This window comes from Manihot esculenta, chromosome 2 (genome assembly GCF_001659605.2).
Source record: "Manihot esculenta cultivar AM560-2 chromosome 2, M.esculenta_v8, whole genome shotgun sequence".
Classification (NCBI taxonomy): domain Eukaryota; kingdom Viridiplantae; phylum Streptophyta; class Magnoliopsida; order Malpighiales; family Euphorbiaceae; genus Manihot; species Manihot esculenta.
The window spans coordinates 35,516,177-35,537,671 of NC_035162.2; the positions used below are offsets into that span (position 1 = coordinate 35,516,177).

Below are 21,495 nucleotides of genomic sequence, written 5' to 3' on the forward strand. Positions count from 1 at the left end.
TTTTAACACCTAAAATTTATAAAAGTATAATTATTTATTCTTTATACACACATACAATTTACCCACATTTTAAATTTTTAAAAATTAAATAATTATATTTTATGATTTTAAAAATTAAATAATTATATATATATATTATAAAATTAAAATATTAAATAGTTAAATTTTTGTAAAAGTTAAGTGTGAAATGTTAATATCAAAAACATCATAATACCAACTGATTTTTAATATAAATATCAAGAGTACATTTCATTTTTTATACTCTAATGGTCATCTTTTGTAATTTTATAATTATTATTACAAAACAACGCGATGGCCAAAATATATTAATTAACTGTGATTAAATAAAAATTAATATTGTTGGCCAAAATTATAGCCAAATATAACATGAAGTTAATTCATTCAAAATTTAAATATTTAAAATAGAATGCAAAAATGAAACATTTGAATTAGAATGTAAAATAACATGATTGTTAGTATTTTTTTAGCAAATTAGCCAAATAAATAAAGTAGTGACACGTACCTCTCTAAATGAGAAAAGTGGTTGTGGAATTTGAAGTTTCAGTTCGTCCTCTTGCTTATCCATGAGCATTTCTTGTATTTCTTGAGATTTAAAATTGAAAGTTTGCAGCTTTGCGCACGAAAGCACATTTAACTTTTTTAGTTGTGGACATTCTAGAATGTGCTTTCCTGAGTAAAAATACTTCAATTCATCTGATTCCCAAAGGACCATTTCCTTTAGCCCACGAAATGCGAACTTGGGAATAATAGCAAGTGCCTCTGCTCTTTCCTCCTTATTAACGATTTCCTCCATTCCACAATCACCTATGCTTAGAAATTCAAGATGCGGTAGACATTGAGCTACTGAAAATGGGAAGAGTTTTTTCAAATTTGGACAATACCAAGCACACACTTCACGTAGGTTATAAAAGGAGAGAATCCCATGAGGATCCCTATTCCATATTTGAATTAAGTTGGGAAGATTCCAAATTTCCAAAGTTTTCAATTGACTGTGCGGTACAACATGTGCTTCTCTTTCTTTTACTATTGCTTGGAGATCAAACACCTCTTTCACTGAATCACAATGTTGTACAGTTAATGATTCTAGATTCACCAAGAACTTTTCCAACAATTTAGACGGAAAGATTTCCAGAAGCTGTTTTCCATTTAGCACCTTTAGCACTTTTAATCTACCAAAGGAATCTGCTAGGACTTCATCACACCATATCATCTTCAACATATGCATGTCCTCAACATGCAATTCCTCCAAATTAGGAAACCAAACCTAAAAATACAAACATTAGAGAAAAATATTTTAAACATGACATGAAGGAAGGATTGATAAAGATTAGAACCTTTTCATCAAAGAGAGCTGTGTTCACTTGTGTGGAGACAAATGCTTGCAAACGAGGACAATTCTCCATCTTCAACACTTTCAAGGAGGGACATTCAATTAACTTAGCTATGCAGAACCTTACAAGCTTGGGAAGACCTTTGAGCTTTAGAGAGTCTAATTTAGGTAATAATATTTTGGTCATCGTTTCTCCTTCTCCTGCTGCAAGTATTACTTCTTCCATAGATTTGCAGTCACATATCTCAAGCACTTTAAGATGTGCAAGACTTCCAACAATAGAAGATGTGAATAGAAAGTTCAAATTCCCACACCCATCTACAATCAATGTTGTTAATTTTTCTATACTCGGAGACAATACTTTATGTTGACAAGGCCATATCATTTCCACATTAATTCCAACCAAGTTCATGTCTATCAAATTAGGAAATCGAATCTGCAGGCACAATTTTTATTTCATGAGAAATATAATATTATCATTTAAAAGGAAGCCTGACAAAAGTAACAGAAGATTAGAGAATTAAAAAGTAAATTTCTTTACTGTCTAAAACATAGATAATTAACAAAACAAAAATAGAGAGCGGATGAAACCTTTTCGTTGAAAAGTGCCACCAGAACTTCCGCATCAGCTTCACATACAATTTCATTGGAGGCCGTAGTAGCTATTTCTTGATTTCGTGCTCTTTGGGATGTAGAATGCACCTTCACTTGGGAACAAAAGCTTGTAAATTGGGGTAGATTTTCCAACGTTAAGGATCGTAGTTGCGTCAACTCACATTCTTCATCATCTTCACCTTCCTTAGCTACTATCACTTGTATAATTTCGCAATTATTCACATTCACTTCTTCTAGCTTCTTAAGGACATTAAACATAGAAAATGAGAAGAGACTCCTCAATGCATTACAATTTTCCACCTTTAATTTTCTCAAATCGCTAAAAGATCCCACTGTATAAGGCCCTCGATAAATCTTCTCCAAATTAATCAGATTGTGAAGAAATAATGACTCCAACTTGGGAAAAGCAGTAAAATAGTTCATTTTCATCCAGTCTATGATATATTGAATATCAAGGCTATTTTGAACATGAAGATGCTTTAACTCAGGAAAGCCTTGATCATCTAATTCATAGAGAACACTTCTCACGCCCTTCAAGTCTTCCAAATATAGACTTTCGGTTTTCATCAGCAACACTTTTACTCTCTCCAACAAGGCGCTTCTATTCAGCTTGAGTTTCAATGATCTTGAGGTCTCATACTCATTATTAGCCCAATCCCACCCATCTCCAATGAATACTCTAAAACGTTCCAATTTTTCAGAAAATATATCTTTAGGCATGATATTTGCATCTATGATATGTATCTCTAGAGTGGACAATTTTGACAAAAGCTTCAATTCAGACAAGTTAGCGTTGTTGCTTCCTTCATCATGCCCTTCACCCTCCCATTGCACAAGGCTTCCCCCCAAGTATAATTCCTCCAATTGGGCTAGTGTTGATAGGACATTTGGCGGAATCACTTCAAGTCTTTGACATCTACTCAAATCCAAAAGTCGCAAACAAGTCAATTTTCTTACTTCATTCGGCAATCGAACAATTGTAGATTTCATCAAGCTGAGAACTTGCAACTGTTTTAGCTTTCCAATTGCAGCTATGTCTTCCAAATCACAGCCATCCAAACATAATGTTTGGAGGTTCTCAAGAGATTGAAGTGACGAAGGCAGTCGTGACAAATTTATTTTCGTCAAATGCAAGACTTTGAGTTCTTTCATTCTACTGAATAAATTCTCTGTGATTTTGAGCGTGGAATCTTGATTGAACAAAAAAAGTGACTTGAGTTTTGGGCATTCAAATACTTCAGGTAGCTTAGGGATTTTGCAATATGGCAAAGAGATTGATGTGCACTGCTTAAAGAAGTCCTCTTTCGGCCATTCTTCCAATTCAGCTTCATTTGCTGCAGTGAGAACTTGATCGTGCTTGGACACAAATGAGGCTGCAAAGCTGTGAACCACATCATGCATTTTGACTCGCTCATGGTCCCCATCTTCAAGTAACAAACAAGACAGCTTTAGATCACTTATTACTGTAAGTAGTCTATTTCTTGTTGCTTTTAGTGTCATGTGTTGATTAAATAAGCCAAACCCCACTACATATTTCAACAAGTCTCGGATGCCCTCATTAGCTTTGAGTTGTCCCAAGAGTCGGAACAAAGACTTCTCCTCATCTCTCAAAAAGTTGTAACTCAACTCTAGGGCTGAGTAAACTCTGTTTTCATGTCCCCTGCCATCAAATATTTTAAGCTTTTCCAACGCATCATTCCATTCAAATGCCTGCTTATTTTTCAACGCAGTCGCTACTGCTACAATTAAAATGGGCAAGCCTGCACATCTCTCTGCTATTTCCACAGCTATAGGTCGTAAGTCGGAATCTTTAAGATCTCCCACCTTCTTCTCAAATAGACTCCATGCCTCTTGATGCTCTAAAACTTCAAGCCTGAAATCTTTCTGTACACCCATTTCCGACAATACAGATTGATTTCTGGACGTCATAAGTATCTTGCTTCCATTATGATCAGTGCCATAAGGAATTCCTATCTCATCTAGTTTGATTGCTGCCCATATATCATCAAGAATTATTAGAATTTTCTCTTCTTTTTTTATTCGCTCACTCAATCGAGCTGCTCGTACTGCAATAGACTCTGCACCAAGTTTGAAGTCTAGCCATTCTGCAATTTCTTGCTGAACACCTGTCAAAACCACACTGTGGGTGACAGTTGCTATAACCACCAATTTGAAGATTCCGCGTTCCCTGACCTGGTTGGCAATGTGTTTCACAAGTGTGGTTTTACCCACGCCTCCCATTCCGTACACTCCAATGAGATTGATGTCAGCATCTTTTAGAGCATTCAAGATGTCATCTACAACAGATGTTCTTGATTGAAAGGCCTCACAATCTTTGACTGCCCCTATGCCCTGTGGTGGAGCACGGTAGGAAACTGCGTCAAACTTTCGTCCTTCCCGGGCTTCAACAATGATTGGTATTTCTTTACTGGCTTTTCTACTAATCTGGTGGCGCCTAATCAAATTTGGACACAATCCCATGAAGCACCTCCTTTTTCCTCCATCTTTATGTTGAAGAAGAATTTTATCTGCATCTTCAGCGACACTATCCACCTTAGCCAACCAATGCTGAACATCAGGTTCAATTTGTTTTAGTGGATTCCGCCCAGCCTCCTCCACAGTGTGCTTAACCCTTTGTTTAGCATCACTGAGCTTTTCAACTTCTTCTTCGAGATTGTGGATGTTGGCACTGTAGTTGAATACATATTTGATCTGACGCACAACAGGATTAACCAACAGTTCGAAAACTTTGGATACAATGGGATCCACCACTAACTTTGCAATCTCCATTTGCTGTTTTTTTTTTTTTTTTTTGGTAGAGAATAACAGCTACAAGTTACTAGAACAAAACGAGAGCTGAAAACGAACAGAGTTGACTGCCTAAGATAAGCAAAGATTAACATTAACGCTCATACAAAATCAAATGTGCAATGTAAAACAAACTATTAAGTAATTTGCAAATAACAAGTAAGTAAAATGACAATTAATATTAAAATCAAATGCAAAACCCACTTTTTTAATTGAGAAATAAAAAGCAAAAGAATCATAAAATAAGTCTATCTTAAAATGGCACAAAAATACTATGGAATTGAGTGATAAAAATAAAGGAGACCTTGTTATCTTTAGCAATCAAAGAGAGACAGATCCAGCAAGATGATCAGCTGATTACCACTAAAGAGAGACAACGTACATAATTGAAGAAACGGTATCAAAGCAAATTAATACGAAAAAAAAAAAACAAAGTATCAAAGAAACTGAGTGGTAAAAAAATAAAAGGAAAGCTTGTTACCTTTAGCATTATCAAAGCATGCAAAGAGAGAGACAGATGGAGCAATATGATCACTTGATTATTACTAAAAATAATTAAAGAAAATAAAAAATAAAAATCAAACAGTAAAGTAATTTTTGCTGAGTAAAGATTTCAGAGTACAGATTTTTAAATAAAAACATAATATAATGAGAGACACACAAAAGTACTTTTTTATCAGGAACAGATCTAAAGTAAAGAAAAATAAATAAATACCTGAGAAATAAAAAAAAATCGAAAGGGTTTCTGTTTTGCAAATCTACCATAAAAAATAGTATAAAATATGATCAAATAAATAAATAAAAAATCTGAATAAACAGACAAACAGTATCAAAGAAATTATGAAATTAAGTACTTCATTTAAAAGAAACTTGTTACCTTCAGCAGTTGAACAGAAATCAGAGTACGCTGAGAGCAAAATGATAGGTTGATTTCTACCGAGAATTAAAGCCAAATTGAATACACTGAGAAGCAGAAGAGCAAGTGAAGAAGTTATAGTCAATATGCTGAGCTCAATTATCATATGGGCTCCACACAATTGATTCCTCTGTCCTTTCCCATAGAAAAAAAAAAAAAAATGGGTCCTCTGTTTTTTTCTGTCGGTGTTTCTTCTATTACCAGTACCACAAATAATAAATTAATATCTCAGATATATTTATATGAATCAGTCTTGTATTAAAGGTATTTATAATAAGCTTAGAAAAGTAAAATAGAAAACAATTCCATCTATTATTTTAAATAATGTTGAAATAAATATATAGATAATTTTTTTAAATAGAAATTTCTATTTTTATTTTTTTAAATAAAAATATTTATTTTAAAAAATTTATTAATTAATTGTAATTGTTAAGTATTAAAAAACAAATTTAAAATGTTGAATAAGGTTAAATAAGATTACATAAACACAATTAATCCATACTCATATCAAAATTTATTAAATTTGGACAATTTTTCTGAAAAAAAAAAAATATTGAACAAATTTATTGTAAATTAGTTAAAAAGTAAAATGCTTTTAAAAGGAGTTTGACTATCACTTTAGCCAAATCATTATTTATGGCTGAAAATATAAGAATATTTTTATTATTCTTTTTAAAATTAGAATCATTAAAGAATTAGAATTCTATCTATTTTTTCTTAACTATTAAAATTTAAGAAATATTCAACTTCTTAGTAATTTTTATCCAAATTATAATATTCAACTATTTTTTTATCACTTTTATTCTTCAATTTTTATTTATAAAAATATTTCAATATTTAATAACTTCAAAACTTTTTTAAATAGCTTTTTCATTGAATTTTCACAAAAAAAAAATTATATTTTTAATTATTTTTAAGTGGTACTTAATAAGTTTAAGTAAGTTGTAAATTTTTATAAAATATATTTTAAAAAAATTATTTTAAAGAGTTTGACCACTCATTAGCTTTAAACTAATATTTACAATAAATAAAATGGATGTGGTTTTGTGTGGATTAAATATAAGAGACTTTAAAGAATCAATTTTAAAAATATAAAAATTAATTCATTAATTATACTAAAATTTAGATATTAAATTATAATTTTTTTTAAAATAAAATATTTATCTATATTTGCATAGACTTAAGTAGTTATGATAATATTTTAAGTATTTAAAATATTTATTATCTGTTTAATTTATTGACTAATAAATTTATGAATAGAAAAACTTTTAATTTGGAAGAACTACTTATAGAAAAATTTAATTATTTAATTTTAAAATATAGAGATCAATCCGTTAATTATATTAAATATAGAGATCGATCTGTTAATTATATTAAAATATAAGGATTAAAACGTATTATCATAATAATTTTTTTTATCTAAATTAAAATTTTATGTTAATAATTTTTTATTCTCTTTTTATTGTATCTTCTGCTCAAAATGTAAAAAAACGCATGTTTCTTTTTTTTTAAACTACTATTTCAAAATAATTTAAATTTTTTATTTTAATTTAAATGTAAAATTTTAATTATGAAAAATTAATTTTTTAATAATATTATTTTAAAAATAAAAAGAAAATTACAATTTTATCTTTAAATATTATCATTATTTACAAATTAGTCTTATATTTGTAATGGTAGTTACAAATTGGTATCAATATCTTGCCATATTGGTAGTTAACGGCTAGTAATTTTGATTAATATTGTTAGAAACATGTTAAAAAAAATCTTAAATTATTCACATTTTAATAAAATATATCTCAAATTATAAAAAATTAACTAATACATCATATGCTAATCATCTAAATTTATGTATATTATTAAGTTAAATAATTAAATTTAATAAAAATATACACTCACAGGTCTAATTTGGTGGTAAGTGTAGTAAATTTAAAAAATCTTAAATTTTACTTCTCCAATCCTCAATTTTCAGTTTAAAAAAAATTAATAAAAGTATTTTGTTATCCTCTAATCAATATTTTAAATTAATATTTTAATATAATTATAAAAAAAAATAAATTTTACCAATTTTAGATATTATTATTTAAATTTTATTTTTTTCTTAACAAATATCCAAAATTAATTTTAATTTTGTTAGGTTTAATTTTTTAATTTTAATTAAATTTATTTATAATTTTAAATGACATATTTTATAAATAGGTAACTTACTCCCTAACACCTTTTGCATTGATAATATAATTTATGCATAATTATAGGTTATTAATGATACTACTTCTAAAAAATCAAGAATCACATTCTTTTTTTTTTCAAAAATTAGTCATATTTATCATATTTAGACAATAAAACTAAAATAACAATCAATTTAATTTATCAATTTAGTCTAATTTATGACTTTTTTTTAATAATTTCAGTCATTTTAAAGTAATTAAATTAATATTAGCCAATTAACTCTGTTGAACTGAATATGAAAATTATAATTAATTTTACAAATAAAAAGTTAGGTATTCTTGATTTTTTAAAACTAGTATCACACCGGTACTATAACTTAATATCATACGGTACTATAACTTAAATGATTCAAAAAAAATTATATTTATTGATATAAAAATGTGTCAAAAAATCAGTTATTAATTTTTAAAAATTTGTCATTGGAATTTATAAGTAAATTAAATTAAAATTCAAAAATTTATTAAATCAAAAAATTAATTTAGAGTAAATTTGGAAAGAAAAATTTAGAATATAATTATTAAAATTAAAAAGTTTAGATTTTATTTTACGTACAATTATTTTTTTAAATTATACTAAACTATTAATTTATGGTGCTAATTAATACAATGATCTATTATTTTCATTAAATTTAATTTTTTTAATTTAATAATATGATATATATATATAAATTTAAGTAGAAATATACATATTAAAACACGAATAGAATTAAAATTATTTGCCATTATCTCTTATTATCAATAAGATGTAATTAATTCAATAGTCATAAATTCATAAGAAAAAAAGAAAAGAAAAGAAAAGAAAAGAAGAAAAGTTATGGCAAGTGCAGAGGTCTATTGTAGTGGGCTCCACAAATAAAAAATCAATCAGTTTTAATTATTAAAGACCACATATATATATATATATATATATATATATATATCCACTTGTTTAGCTACATTGATTATCTAGAAGAAGAAAAGTTGTGGGCAAGTGCAGGGGTCAATTATTGGATTTTTGTCCAATCAAATAAAAAAAATCTATATTTATACTAGAAATTAAAAAATAAATTTTATTAAGAGTGAAAATTACCGTATATCTATAAAATATAATAGTGTTTAATTACTTTTTTATAAAAAATAAAATAACTCTTATCATACTTTTAAAATTTGATAACTGTTATGTAATAAATTTAATAAAAAAAAATTAGCACTTAATTTTTATAATATAAAAATTTATTAATTTATTTATTAATTTTAAAAAATATATTAAAACGTTTCTAATATTTTAAAAAATTTATTAATTAATTTTTTTATTAATTTTAACTTTTAAATATTATAAAAAAATTTAAAATTTTTCAAATATAAAGAAATTAATTAATAATTTTTTAAAAAATTTAAGAAATAAATTAATAAAATTTTCAAAATCATAAAAATTAAATAATAAAATACATAATAACTAAAATTAATAAAAAATTAAATTATAAATCTTACAAAATTTTAACAATATTTTAAGATATTTTTTAAAATTAAAAAATAATTAATAACTTCTTTCATACCATAAAAATTAAATAATAATTTTTTCATTTAATATTTATCGTTGTGCTTACCGCATTTTAAAAATGTAGTAAGAGTAGTATTATTTTATATAATAATAATAATATTATTAAACATATGTATATAAAATATATAAAAGTAAAAATTAAATATACTATTCTTACCGCATGTTTGAAGTACTGTATGGGCAATGTTTTATGTATATAATATTTAAAAAATTAAAATTTATGATTTTTTTAGTTACTAAATAATTTAGTGTTTAAATTTTTATTTTATTAATAAAATAATTATTATATTAAAAATTGCATTTGCAGTATAATCTACTATATAAATTTTAAATTCATAATCTTTAATTCTCTAATATTCAATTTATATTAAAATATTTTATAACAATCTTATATTAAATATTTTTAAATATATTAAATTAATAAATTTAATAAAAATAAATAAATTAATTTTAAAAATTTATATATGTCTTTATTAAATTTGTAGATGTATGAAATTAAAAAAAAAATACAAATACAAATACTTAAATAAATTACTTATATTAATATGATTGAAAAAATACTTGATGCAATAATGATATAAAATATGAAACAAGTTAGTTTTTAAAATTGCATTTCATTAATAAAATAGTTATTTTGTTAAATTTAATGTTGGACTATAATAATTTAATTTGTTATAGTTTTAATATTTATAATAATTTAGTCCCTTTGATTTAAATTAATTTTTTTAGTTAATAGTTAACTAAATAAAATTTTAAAATTTAAATTATTTACTAACTAAAAAATATAGAGTTAAATGAGGATAGAAACCAGAGTTGTGATGTGATTAGTTAGACCTACATAAAAGAAAATATGAGATAGGTAGCCATTCTGATACTCAAATCAATATACTGAGGATAAGACGAATATAATGAATTGTTTAGAATTTGAGTAGTGTGAGAGAATAACGTATTTTTATTTATGTGATTTTTCTTATTTTATACTATAAGAATATGAAAATAAATATAACATTTCTTGATAATTTAACGATGATATGGCCGACTGCTTGATAAAGAATATCGTCAGCGAATAAGTTGGTAATCTCGCAATTATAAGCGTAATAGAGATACATTGTACTGTACCTGATAACAATAAGTTTATGTTGAAATTCGTCTTATTCAGGGAAAAGAGAGTCTTGATAATAAACTGAGGGTTGGAGATGTTCGAGTCTTTCTTTCTTCGAGTGGAACGTATTTCTTTATTTCCTGCATATAATTCTAAAAATTTGTTGTTTATTCTCTTTATGGAGAGGTTCATGATATTCATAATCAATCACAAGTTCCAAAAGCAGGAAAATGTGAAAATTTTTTGTTATTTAAATTGTTTTAAATTTAATTTATTTTAAAAAATGTAATTCCATTGAATTTTACCTAATTAAAAATTAAATTAACCAATGTTGTCAATATCTCTTTGACATCTTAACGATTGGTTTTTACTTTTTTTATCACCATCTTCTTGCAATAATTATGGTAAAGCAAATTCAAAATAACTCTTTTTTTAAAAAAATAAATACGGTATGCCTTTTTTTAATTAAAAGAAAAAGAAAATAAAAAAACTCAATTATTATAAGCAGTTTCATTTTCCGCAAACAATCACTTTAGTTGTAAAGATTATAAAGGCTAATTTACCGCTCTTACAATAATTATTTGCATCTTATTGCTTGTAATCTAATGGTGAAGGCTATGTAAATATAATTATAATAGTAACAAAATTTAAGCTTTCTCAATTTTAATATATTTTTGTTGGAAAATCATAAATTTTTCATGATTAAAATAATTAAATTATACAAGTAAATATTGATTTTACATCACACATATATAATCACTTATTTTCTGCGAACTATACATATAATCCAGAGTTTAAAAATTATATGAAATTACATTATATTCCACAAGAATTCAAATACATAAATATTTTCAGATTTCACGGCAGATACTTTTTTTATTCTGCGCAAATATAATCAATTTATGTAATTAATTCAATAGTCATAAATTTAAGTTTTTTATTATTTTTCTTAATTTTTTTAAAATTAATTATTGTGATATTTTTGACTTATAACTCTAATGAGATACTCTATTGTGAAATATTTATTTCTTTATAGATAGAGAATTATAAAGGGTAGATTTTTTATTCATGTATTATTCCTAAAATTAGATGAGAACCAAAAAGTCAAACACTATAATTAGTAAAGGTATAGTTTTGCTTAGTTGAATATAAAATTTTGTCCACTATAGTGAGAGACTTTTTTATTGTAGAAAAAATTTTATCCAATTGTGGAGAAGGGAGTTTTTATCTATCGTGATGTGACACACTTTTGTAATATATAATGTAATTATAGTAATATGTAGGGTTATTTTTAAACTGAAGACCTATAGTGAATAATAAATATATTTATTATGATTAGTTTTCGGTGAATGATTGATTGCGTGTAATTAGATTGATAGATAAATAACATGAACTTATAATGGATGCATTTATTATGGATAATGGAAAATAAATGCTAGTGTATATAGTCCCATGTTTAAAGGCTACACTACATTAAAATTTTGTGTTTTTCTTTTAATTATTAGTAAATTACACTTTAATATTTGAGTTTAGTATGATTAATGGATTCATCCCTATATTTTTTAAATCAAATATTTAAATCTTTCTATAATTAATACTCCAAATTATAGTCTTTCTATTGATTTCTTACGGTTGAAAGCGTGAAATATTTTTATTGTTCTCTTTAAAGAGTAAATCATACTTTAGTCCTTAAATTTTAATATAATTAGTAAATTGATTAATATATTTTTAAAATAAAATACTTGAATCTTTGTATAATCAGTTTGTTTAAACTTCAGTTCTTCTATTTATTATTTATCGTTAAAAATATAAAAATATCTTTATTGCCCTTTTTAAAATTAAAACTATTAAAAAATTAGGATTCCATCTATTTTTTTCATTTATTAAAATTTAAAAAACACTCAAGTTCCTAGTAACTTTTATCCAAATTATCATATTCAACTATTTTTTATCACTTTTTATCCTTCAATTTCTATTTATTAAAATATTTGATAACTTTCAAACTTTTGTAAATGGCTTTTTCATTCAATTTTGACAAAAAAAAAAGTTTAATTTTTAATCATTTTTAAGTGATACCAAGTAAGTTTAAATAGGTTGTAGATTTTTATAAAAAATATTTTCAGGAGTTTAACTATCTATTAGTTTTGTGTGAATTAAATATAGAGGATTTTAAAGGATCGATTTTAAAAATATAAAGATTAATTCATTAATTATACTAAAATTCAGGAATTAAATTATAATTTTTTTAAAATAAATATTCATTAACATTTGCAGGACTTAAATAGTCATGATGATATTTTAAATATTTAAAATATTTATTTTTTATTTAATCTATTGACTAATAGAATTATGAATAAAAAAACTTTTAATTTGAAAAACTTAATTATAGAAAAATTTAATTACTTAATTTTAAAAATATAAATATTGATTCGTTAATTATATTAAAATTTAGAAACTATTTATCATAATAATTTCTTTTCATCAAAATTAAAATTTGATGTTAATAATTTTTTATTCTCTTTTTGTTTTATCTTCTGCTCAAAATGCAAAAAAACGCATGTTTCCTTCTTTTTTTTTTTAACTACTATTTCAAAATAATTTAAATTTTTTATTTTAATTTAAATGTAAAATTTTAATTATGAAAAATTAATTTTTTGATAATATTATTTTTTAAAATAAAAAAAATTACAATTTTATCTTTAACTATTATCATTATTTACAAATTAATCTTATATTTTTCTAAACTCATTAAAACATTCCTTATTTTTTGTTTGATTAATAATTTAATCCTTTCATTTAATTTCTATTTACTTTCCATTAAAAAATTTAGTCAAATTCAAATAATAGAGAAAAAGTTGAAAACCTAGAACTGTCTTCTCTCACCAACTCTCAGCAATTTTTCTCTCTTTCCTTAAAGTTCCAAATTGGTATCAATATTTTGCCAATAATGGTAGTTAATGGCTATTAATTTTGATCAATATTGTTAGAAACATGTTAAAAAAAAATCTTGAATTATTCGCATTTTAATAAAATATATCTCAAATTATAAAAAAATTAACTAATATATCGTATACTCATCACCTAAATTTATTTATATTATTAAAGTAAATAATTAAATTTAATAGAAACGTCTCATCATTTTCTAATCAATATTTTAAATTAATATTTTAATATAATTATAAAAGAAATTTTAATTTTATCAATTTGAGTGATTATTACTCTAAATTTTATTTTTTTTCTTAATAAATATTCAAAATTAATTTTAATTTTGTTAGGTTTAATTTTTTAATTTTGATTTAATTTATTTATAATTTTAAATGATATATTTTATGAATAGATAACTTACTTTCTAATACTTTTTGCATTGATAATATAATTTATGCATCATTATAGATTATGAATATTAATGATGTTACCTCTAAAAAATCAAGAATCACATTTTCCTTATCTAGAAAAGCAATATCTTGTATAAAGAAGTCATTTCACAATATATCTTTGATATGACTTTCATGTTTGACATCACCTTTGCGTTGATAATTCAATATTCTTTAACATTCTATGTATCATCCAAAATATTTAAGGATAACAATGTCAGGATCAAAAAGAGAATACATGTAATATAAGTATTTTAAGATGTGAGAATTTAATTAGCTAAAACATACATACCATTTCTGTAAACAATTATTGTACATACTAATAAAATCTATATGATAAAATTAAAACAACAATTAATTTAATTTATCGAAAATAGCTACTTTTAGTCTAATTTATAACTTATTTATTTTCTTCTAATATCCTCAATCATTTTGAGTTAATTAAATTGATAGTAACTTTTTAACTATTATATTAAAATTTAAAAAGTTAAATTTGAGTATATTTATAAAGAAAAATTTAGAATATAATTATTAAAATTTAAAAGTTTAGATTTTATTTGACATACAATTATTCTTTTTGAATTATACTAAATTATTAATTTATGGTACTAATTAATATGATGATCTATTATTTTCGTTAAATTTAATAATATGATATATATAAATTTAAGTAGGAATATATATATATATATATATATATATATATATATATATATATATATATATTAAAACACTAATGGATTAAAATTATTTGCTATTATCTCTTATTATTGATAAATGTAATTAATTCAATAGTCATAAATTCAAAAGAAAAAAAAGGAAAAGAAAAGAAGAAAAGGAAAAAAAAAAAAAGTTATGAGTCCTTTATCATAAAAGAAAAGAAGAAAGGTTATGGCAAGTGCAGAGGTCTATTACAGTGGGCTCCACAAATAAATAATCAATCGATTTTAATGATTAAAGACCACATATATATATCCACTTCCTTATCCTATAATGACTATTTATATCTTAATTGAATTAATGTAATTTTGTGTAGTAAAAAAAAAAAAAATCTAGAAGAAGAAGAGTTGTGGGCAAGTGCAGGGGTCAATTATTGGGTTTTTGTCCAATCAAATTAAAAAAAAAAAACAATATATTTATACCAGAACTTAAAAAATAAGTTTTTTTTTTTTAAATTAGAGTAAAAATTACCGTATATCTATAAAATAGGATAGTTTTTAATTATTTTTTTAAAAAAATAAAATAATTCTTACCATACTTTTAAATTTCGATAATAGTTAAATAATAAATTTAATAAGTAAAACTTACTACTTAATCAAATTTATAGTTAGTTTATCAATTTTAAAAATTGTATTAAAATATTTTTAATATTTTAAAAAATTTATTGATTAGTAATATTATAAAAAAGTTTAAAATTTTATTAAAATTTTTCGAATATAAAGAGATTAATTACTAAATTTTTTAAAAATTTAAAAAATTAATTAATAAATTTTTTAAAATTATAAAAATTAAATAATAAAATATATAATAATAAAAATTAATAAAAGGATTAATTTATAGTTTTTTTAAAATATTTAAAATATTTTAATATATTTTTTAAAATTAAAGAACCAACCAATTAATTTCTTTATATCACTAAGTAGCAATTTTTTATTTAATAATTATCATTACTCTTGCCAAACTTTTAAAATGTGGTAGGAGTAGTATTATTTTATATAATAATAATATTAATAAATATATATATAATATATAAAAATAAAAATTAAATATACTATTCTTACCGGACGTTTGTAATACTGTATGGACAATATTTTATGTATATAATATTTAAAAACTTAAAACTTACAATCTTTTTAGTTACCAAATAATTTAGCCTTTAAATTTTTATTTTATTAATAAAATAATTATTATATTAAAAATTGCATATTTAATTTGCAGTATAATCTACTATATAAATTTTAAATCCATAACCTTTAATTCTCTAATATTTAATTTATATCCAAATATTTTATAATAATTTTATATTAAATATTTTTTAAATATATTAAATTAATAATTTTAATACAAATAAATAAATTAATTTTAAAAATTTATATACGTCTTTATTAAATTTGTAGATGTATGAAATTAAAAGTAATACAAATACAAATACTTAAATAAATTACTTATATTAATATGATTGAAAAAAATACTTAATGCAATAATGATATAAAATATGAAACAAGTTAGTTTTTAAAGTTGCATATCATTAATAAAATAATTCTTTTTGTTAAATTTTAATGTTAGACTATAATAATTTAATTTTTTTATAGTTTTAATATTTATAATAATTTATTTTTTCAATTTAAATTAATTTTTTCAATTAATAGTTAACTAAATAAATTTTAAAACTTAAATTATTTACTAACTAAAAAATATAGAGTTGATGAGATTAGAAAATAGAGTTGTGCTGTGATTAGCTAAACCTGCAGGAAAGAGAGTGTGAAATGGTGGGTGCCCATGATAGCCACTCCGATACTCAAGTTAATATATTGGAGGATAAGACGAATATAATGAATTGCTTGGAAGTTGAGTGGTGTAAAATAATAATTTACCTTTAGCTCTGTGATTCTTTTCCTTTTATATTATAAGAAGATAGAGATAAATATAATATTTTCTTGATAATCCAGCGACGATGTGGCCGGCTGCTTGATAAGAGATATTATCAGCGAATAGATCGGTAATTCCGCGATTATAGGCGTAATAAAGATACAGTGGACTGTTGTAACATCTTTAAGCCTATAGTTAGAGTAGTGACATCACTATGTATGGGTTATATTATTTCACTATTAGAGTAAGTGGCATTAGAGGAGATGCTAGATTACCTCGAACTATTTAGGGGAAGTGCTAGCATAACTCTAACATGCTAATAACTGAATCATAGAAAACTCAAATAAAAAAACGGACATATTCAGAAATAAAGTAGACAGTATGATTAGCGAGGAAAAAATGAGTCACTTTTGGGAGGTGCTTAGGGTTTCCCGACGTACTTGCTTGAAGTGTTTATTAAAATCCGTCATGTTTACTTAAGTGAAAAGGATTTTTAAAGACTAAAACCATAATTTAGTAAGTCAATCTATAAATATCGAAAGTTTAAAAACTAAATTGAAACATGGTAAAGAGTTTAGTAGGTTAAAGTGTGAATATGGAAAGTTTAAAGATAAAATTCAGTTTAGTATTTCATGTTTTTCACCTCTTCACCTAAACCCTTCATATGTTGAAAATATATTAAAATATCATTGACATTTTAAAAAGTCTACTAGTTAATTCCTCTATTAATTTTATCACTAAATATTTTACTATTTAGTCCCTATAATTTAGAAAAAATTATTAGTTGGTCCCTCAAATTATTAAAAAGTTTACTAATTAGTCCCTCAATATCAAGAGTATTTTATATATTTTTTTTATAATACTTAATGACTAAAATTAACGAAAAGTCTAACTAGTAGACTTTTTAAAATGTTAAAAACGTTTTAATGAATTTTTCAAATAGCGAGAAGTGATCGATAGCGAATGATATCACAAAAGCAATTTATATTAAGTTTTAACTTTTTATTTTTAATAATTTAAATTTTATATATTTTGATTTTTATTATCTTTACTGAATTGAAATCTTAAATTTATTGAAATTTTTATTTGTTTATAGAGATTGAGTTTGAGATTTTCTTCCTTGAATTTTGACGAAATTAAATTTCAGATACTAAAGTGTTGAATTCGAAAAATAGAGGGACAAATATGTTAATTATGTAATATCTTAGGGATGAAAACGTATTTTTTTCCTTCAATTCTTTGAAAGCGTGACCTATAAATTTGTAGGAATTAAATTTCAGGGACTAAAGTGTTGAGTTCTAAAAAGGGTAGTTCGGTCATTTTTTCTGTCACTAACGGCATTTTTGATGGAGGAACCTATAATTTTGACGGAATTAAATCTCAGGGACGAAAGTGTTGAGTTCTAAAAATAGAGGGACAAATCCGTTAATTACGCTATACTCGAGAACTAAAAAGTAATTTCCCTAATTTTTACTTCGAAAGAAAATAAAAAATTTCTTCGACCATTATTATATCAAAAAAATATAAAATTATTATTGTATCTCTATAATAATTTGACGTAACTAATTAAATTGCCTTTGTATTTTATAAATTATATTAAAATGTCTTTATAATTTAATTTCATGATAACCGGTCATTTTTAATTATTTTAACTATTAGTCAATATAGTAAAATTTTCTAATTTCCGAAATACCCTCTATTAAAAATAAAATATAGTACTCCTCTCCTCCACTCTCTTCTCGGATTCCTCTCCTGTTGTGTTTCTTACTTCTTTAAAGTGGATAGATGCGTTTTCATTATTGTCATGTTTGAGTCTTCACTTAGTTGTTTTATCTCTATAGGAGCTAAAGTAGACACCCTTGAGATAGTCCTCTAGTGCGCTTTGGATAACTACTCCTACATTCTTGCTGAATGTCTTGCACACTTCAATTATTTTACCTATATCTTACATTACTATTACATTTGGTGTTACTTTTTTTTTGCATTAAAGACAACTCTTTGTCGAATTGTTGTTCAATAAGTGCATCTACACAAAGTTTTGTCTCTATAAGAACTCTTTTATGGTTCGGATAATGTGGTTTGGTTTCCAATAATAACTTCTTGTTTTGCTACTATGACTTGATTCATAGTTCAAAACTTGCTCTATCAACGTTGATAGAAAAAAAAATAAAATTAGGTAATGTAGAATTGTATGTCCCATCAACTGATCAAATGAATGTTTTATCATTTGATAAAGGCGAGCAATGTTGAATTTGTGCATTGAGAGTGATGTAGAAATGATCCAATTGAGCATACCAAAATATTGTTTCCTTGCTAAATTAAATTATTGTATTGAAACTCTAAAGAGCAACACTATGATCAAAAGTTTATGCGGTGTATTGTTAAAATTTTTTTTAGAGAATCCTAATTTGTAAATGATAGGTAGATAATAATGCTTCTTTATTAAGATTATTAAGTGTAGAAGAATTAAATCATAAAGTATTCATTATTCACTTTAAGTTCCTGTTTTTCTTTATTAATCTAATTCTTGAATTTTTTGCATTACATTCAGGTGAATAAGAAATAACAGTTTTATGAATTGTTTAAATAAAACATATTTGCTATTTTTATTTAATCTAATTCTTGAATTTTTTATTAATTAATTTTTTGTTTCAACTTTATATAAATGAAATATATTCAGAATTTCTCAAAAAATTTCCTAATAAATATACAAAAAGTTATATAATATTTTTTTATTATATCTATTATATTTATTTTAAACTTTTTAAAATAATATATATTAAATTAAGCAATTCAAAGTGAAAGCAAGAATTTTTAGTTAATTTAGTTTTCACATAGCTTTCATATTCAATTAAGCATTTATTACTAATTTCAGAAATTAAACCATGATATCATATTTTTTAATATAATAAATATTGATATGTATCTAGCATATAGTAAGTGGTAGAAGATGGATTTTTATTCATTTTCTCATAAACATTAAGTATAAGAGTCCTTGCTTACCATAGCATTTGAACATAAAAATATTAATTTTTTTCATTATAATTTATTAATCTTTTCTCATAAAGCCACATAAATTAAGTTTGCTATCATATTGGGTATACCAAAGATTTCACTAAAACCAAAATCGAAGGTAAAAGCATTTCTATTTGTATAAATATGTCTGATAGTACTAGAGTCTACCACTCATTTTAACATATTAGTCATAAGAATGCTCGAGAAATAATTAAAATAATTATATTTTATCTTTCAACCAAATTTGTTTTTAGCTAAGGAGGATTGTTATTTTTTTTTTTTATCATTTTCTTACAATGAGATACAGATGACTTAAATTTTCATAAACAAAATAATTTCCCCTTCTTTTTAAACATGGGATTATTAGATTCAAGTACATAGTGAAATTTTCCATTTTCATATTTTTTTATAATCATTTCACAAATATGGCAATTTTTATGAATAGACCAACAAGTTCCTTTTACAATATTATATTTTTTTAATATTAGGACTTTTATTACTTTATGGTACTTATTTATTTTCACTTTTATATCTTTGTAATATACAATTTCATATCTTTAACACTGTATTTAGTAGTCATTGATTCATTAGAAGGTGCATGGTGAAAGTGCATTGATTCATATAATAATAATATACATGAAAATAGTTTATTAGAAAGTGCATGGTGAACCGTATGTCTATATAACTTATTTGAGTAAACCCACAACACCGACTATTTGGAAGATGATTCAGCTGGTTTAGTTATTGTAAGTTCAAAAGCAACTCCTTTCATATCTAGAATAGATAAGATTTGTTCTTGCAATCTCTTGAAATTGTTTCCAATAAAAATTTTAATCTTGAATATAGTAAAGGAATAATTTTGAAAAGGGCATAGGTTGGGCAATGGGCATAGCATTCATGATGGCAGCTGCAACTTTTTATCAAGAAGTATTGTTTGTAACAGGAGGTTCCATCATGCAAATTCCTTGAGATTGTTGAAAAGAAAGAGTAAAAGATTGAGAAGAAGACAAATGAGAATACGAAACATTTTGCCCTTAAGAAATTTATTTACAGAAGTTATGAAATCCCCTAAGGTATAATAGGTGTTAATTGAAAACTGTTGAAGTTAATGAGAATTTTTTTTTAGAAAGTTGATAAAAATGAAAGTTAAAATTTATCCTATTTTAGAAAGTCTAAAAGTTCACTTAGATACTAAGTATTATATTAATAAAGTCTTTTAGTTTTTCATTAGTATGAATTATGTCTTTTAGGTTTTTTTAAAAAAACTTTTAGTTTTTTGTGTTGAGTTTATTATAATTTTGACCCTGTTTATTATTTTATGAAAAAGTGGTCAAGAATCATCTATAAATAGTACTTATAATGTGAAGAAACATAATGAGAAAGTAAATTTCAAAACTCTTTCTATTTTCTCTGAATTTGTAGTCTCCTAGTTTTAACTTTGGTACTAAAGCTCTTTATCTTTAAGAATTGTGGAGTTTTTGAAATATTATAAGTTTTTTGGTTATTGAGAGGATATTTTCTGTTAGTTTTTATGTGTTATTTTCACTATGTTATATCTCAGTTTTTCTCCAATTTATTCTCTAATATTTACGTAAGAAAATTATCAAATTTAGGCTATCAAAATAAAAGTTAAGGCGCGAGTAATGTTTTTGTAGAAAATTACTAAAACATATGAAAAACCACCACATATGAGACAAAATCCAATTATTGCTCAACTAAAAGAAGTAAAAGGCCAAAGACTTTGAACTACATTCATTTAGCAGTGTGAGGCAATTTTCTACAGAATCATGGTTTGAAAAATACTTAAAGAGGCATGGGATAGGTTGAAAAAAATTTGAAAATGGAAAAGGCTGAGCTGGTCAAAGACTACTCCTCCAGCATTATGGTTAATACCTATAATATAAGTTAATCGTACATAATTAAGTTCATGCCTCAAAATTATAAATAATTGATAATT

General features: G+C 23.9%; 2 protein-coding genes across 4 annotated transcripts in view; both read right to left on the reverse strand.

The window, feature by feature from the left end:
- The window catches only part of LOC110608397 (disease resistance protein At4g27190), an 82,803-nt gene that overhangs the window by 46,571 nt on the left and 14,737 nt on the right, over positions 1-21,495 (reverse strand). The window contains exon 1 of one of the 3 annotated variants that reach the window (XM_043952102.1): positions 5,087-5,152. The exons of the other annotated variants lie outside the window; for them this stretch is intronic. The gene's annotated coding sequence lies outside the window, so the exon portion shown is untranslated. Of the gene's footprint in view, positions 1-5,086; positions 5,153-21,495 lie in introns of those variants that run through there. 3 annotated transcript variants of the gene reach the window in all.
- Positions 1-21,495, reverse strand: part of LOC110608039 — a 61,709-nt gene that overhangs the window by 7,384 nt on the left and 32,830 nt on the right. The window contains 1 exon segment of the mRNA XM_043952115.1: positions 524-1,285. Coding sequence (XP_043808050.1) covers positions 524-1,285 — 762 coding nt within the window.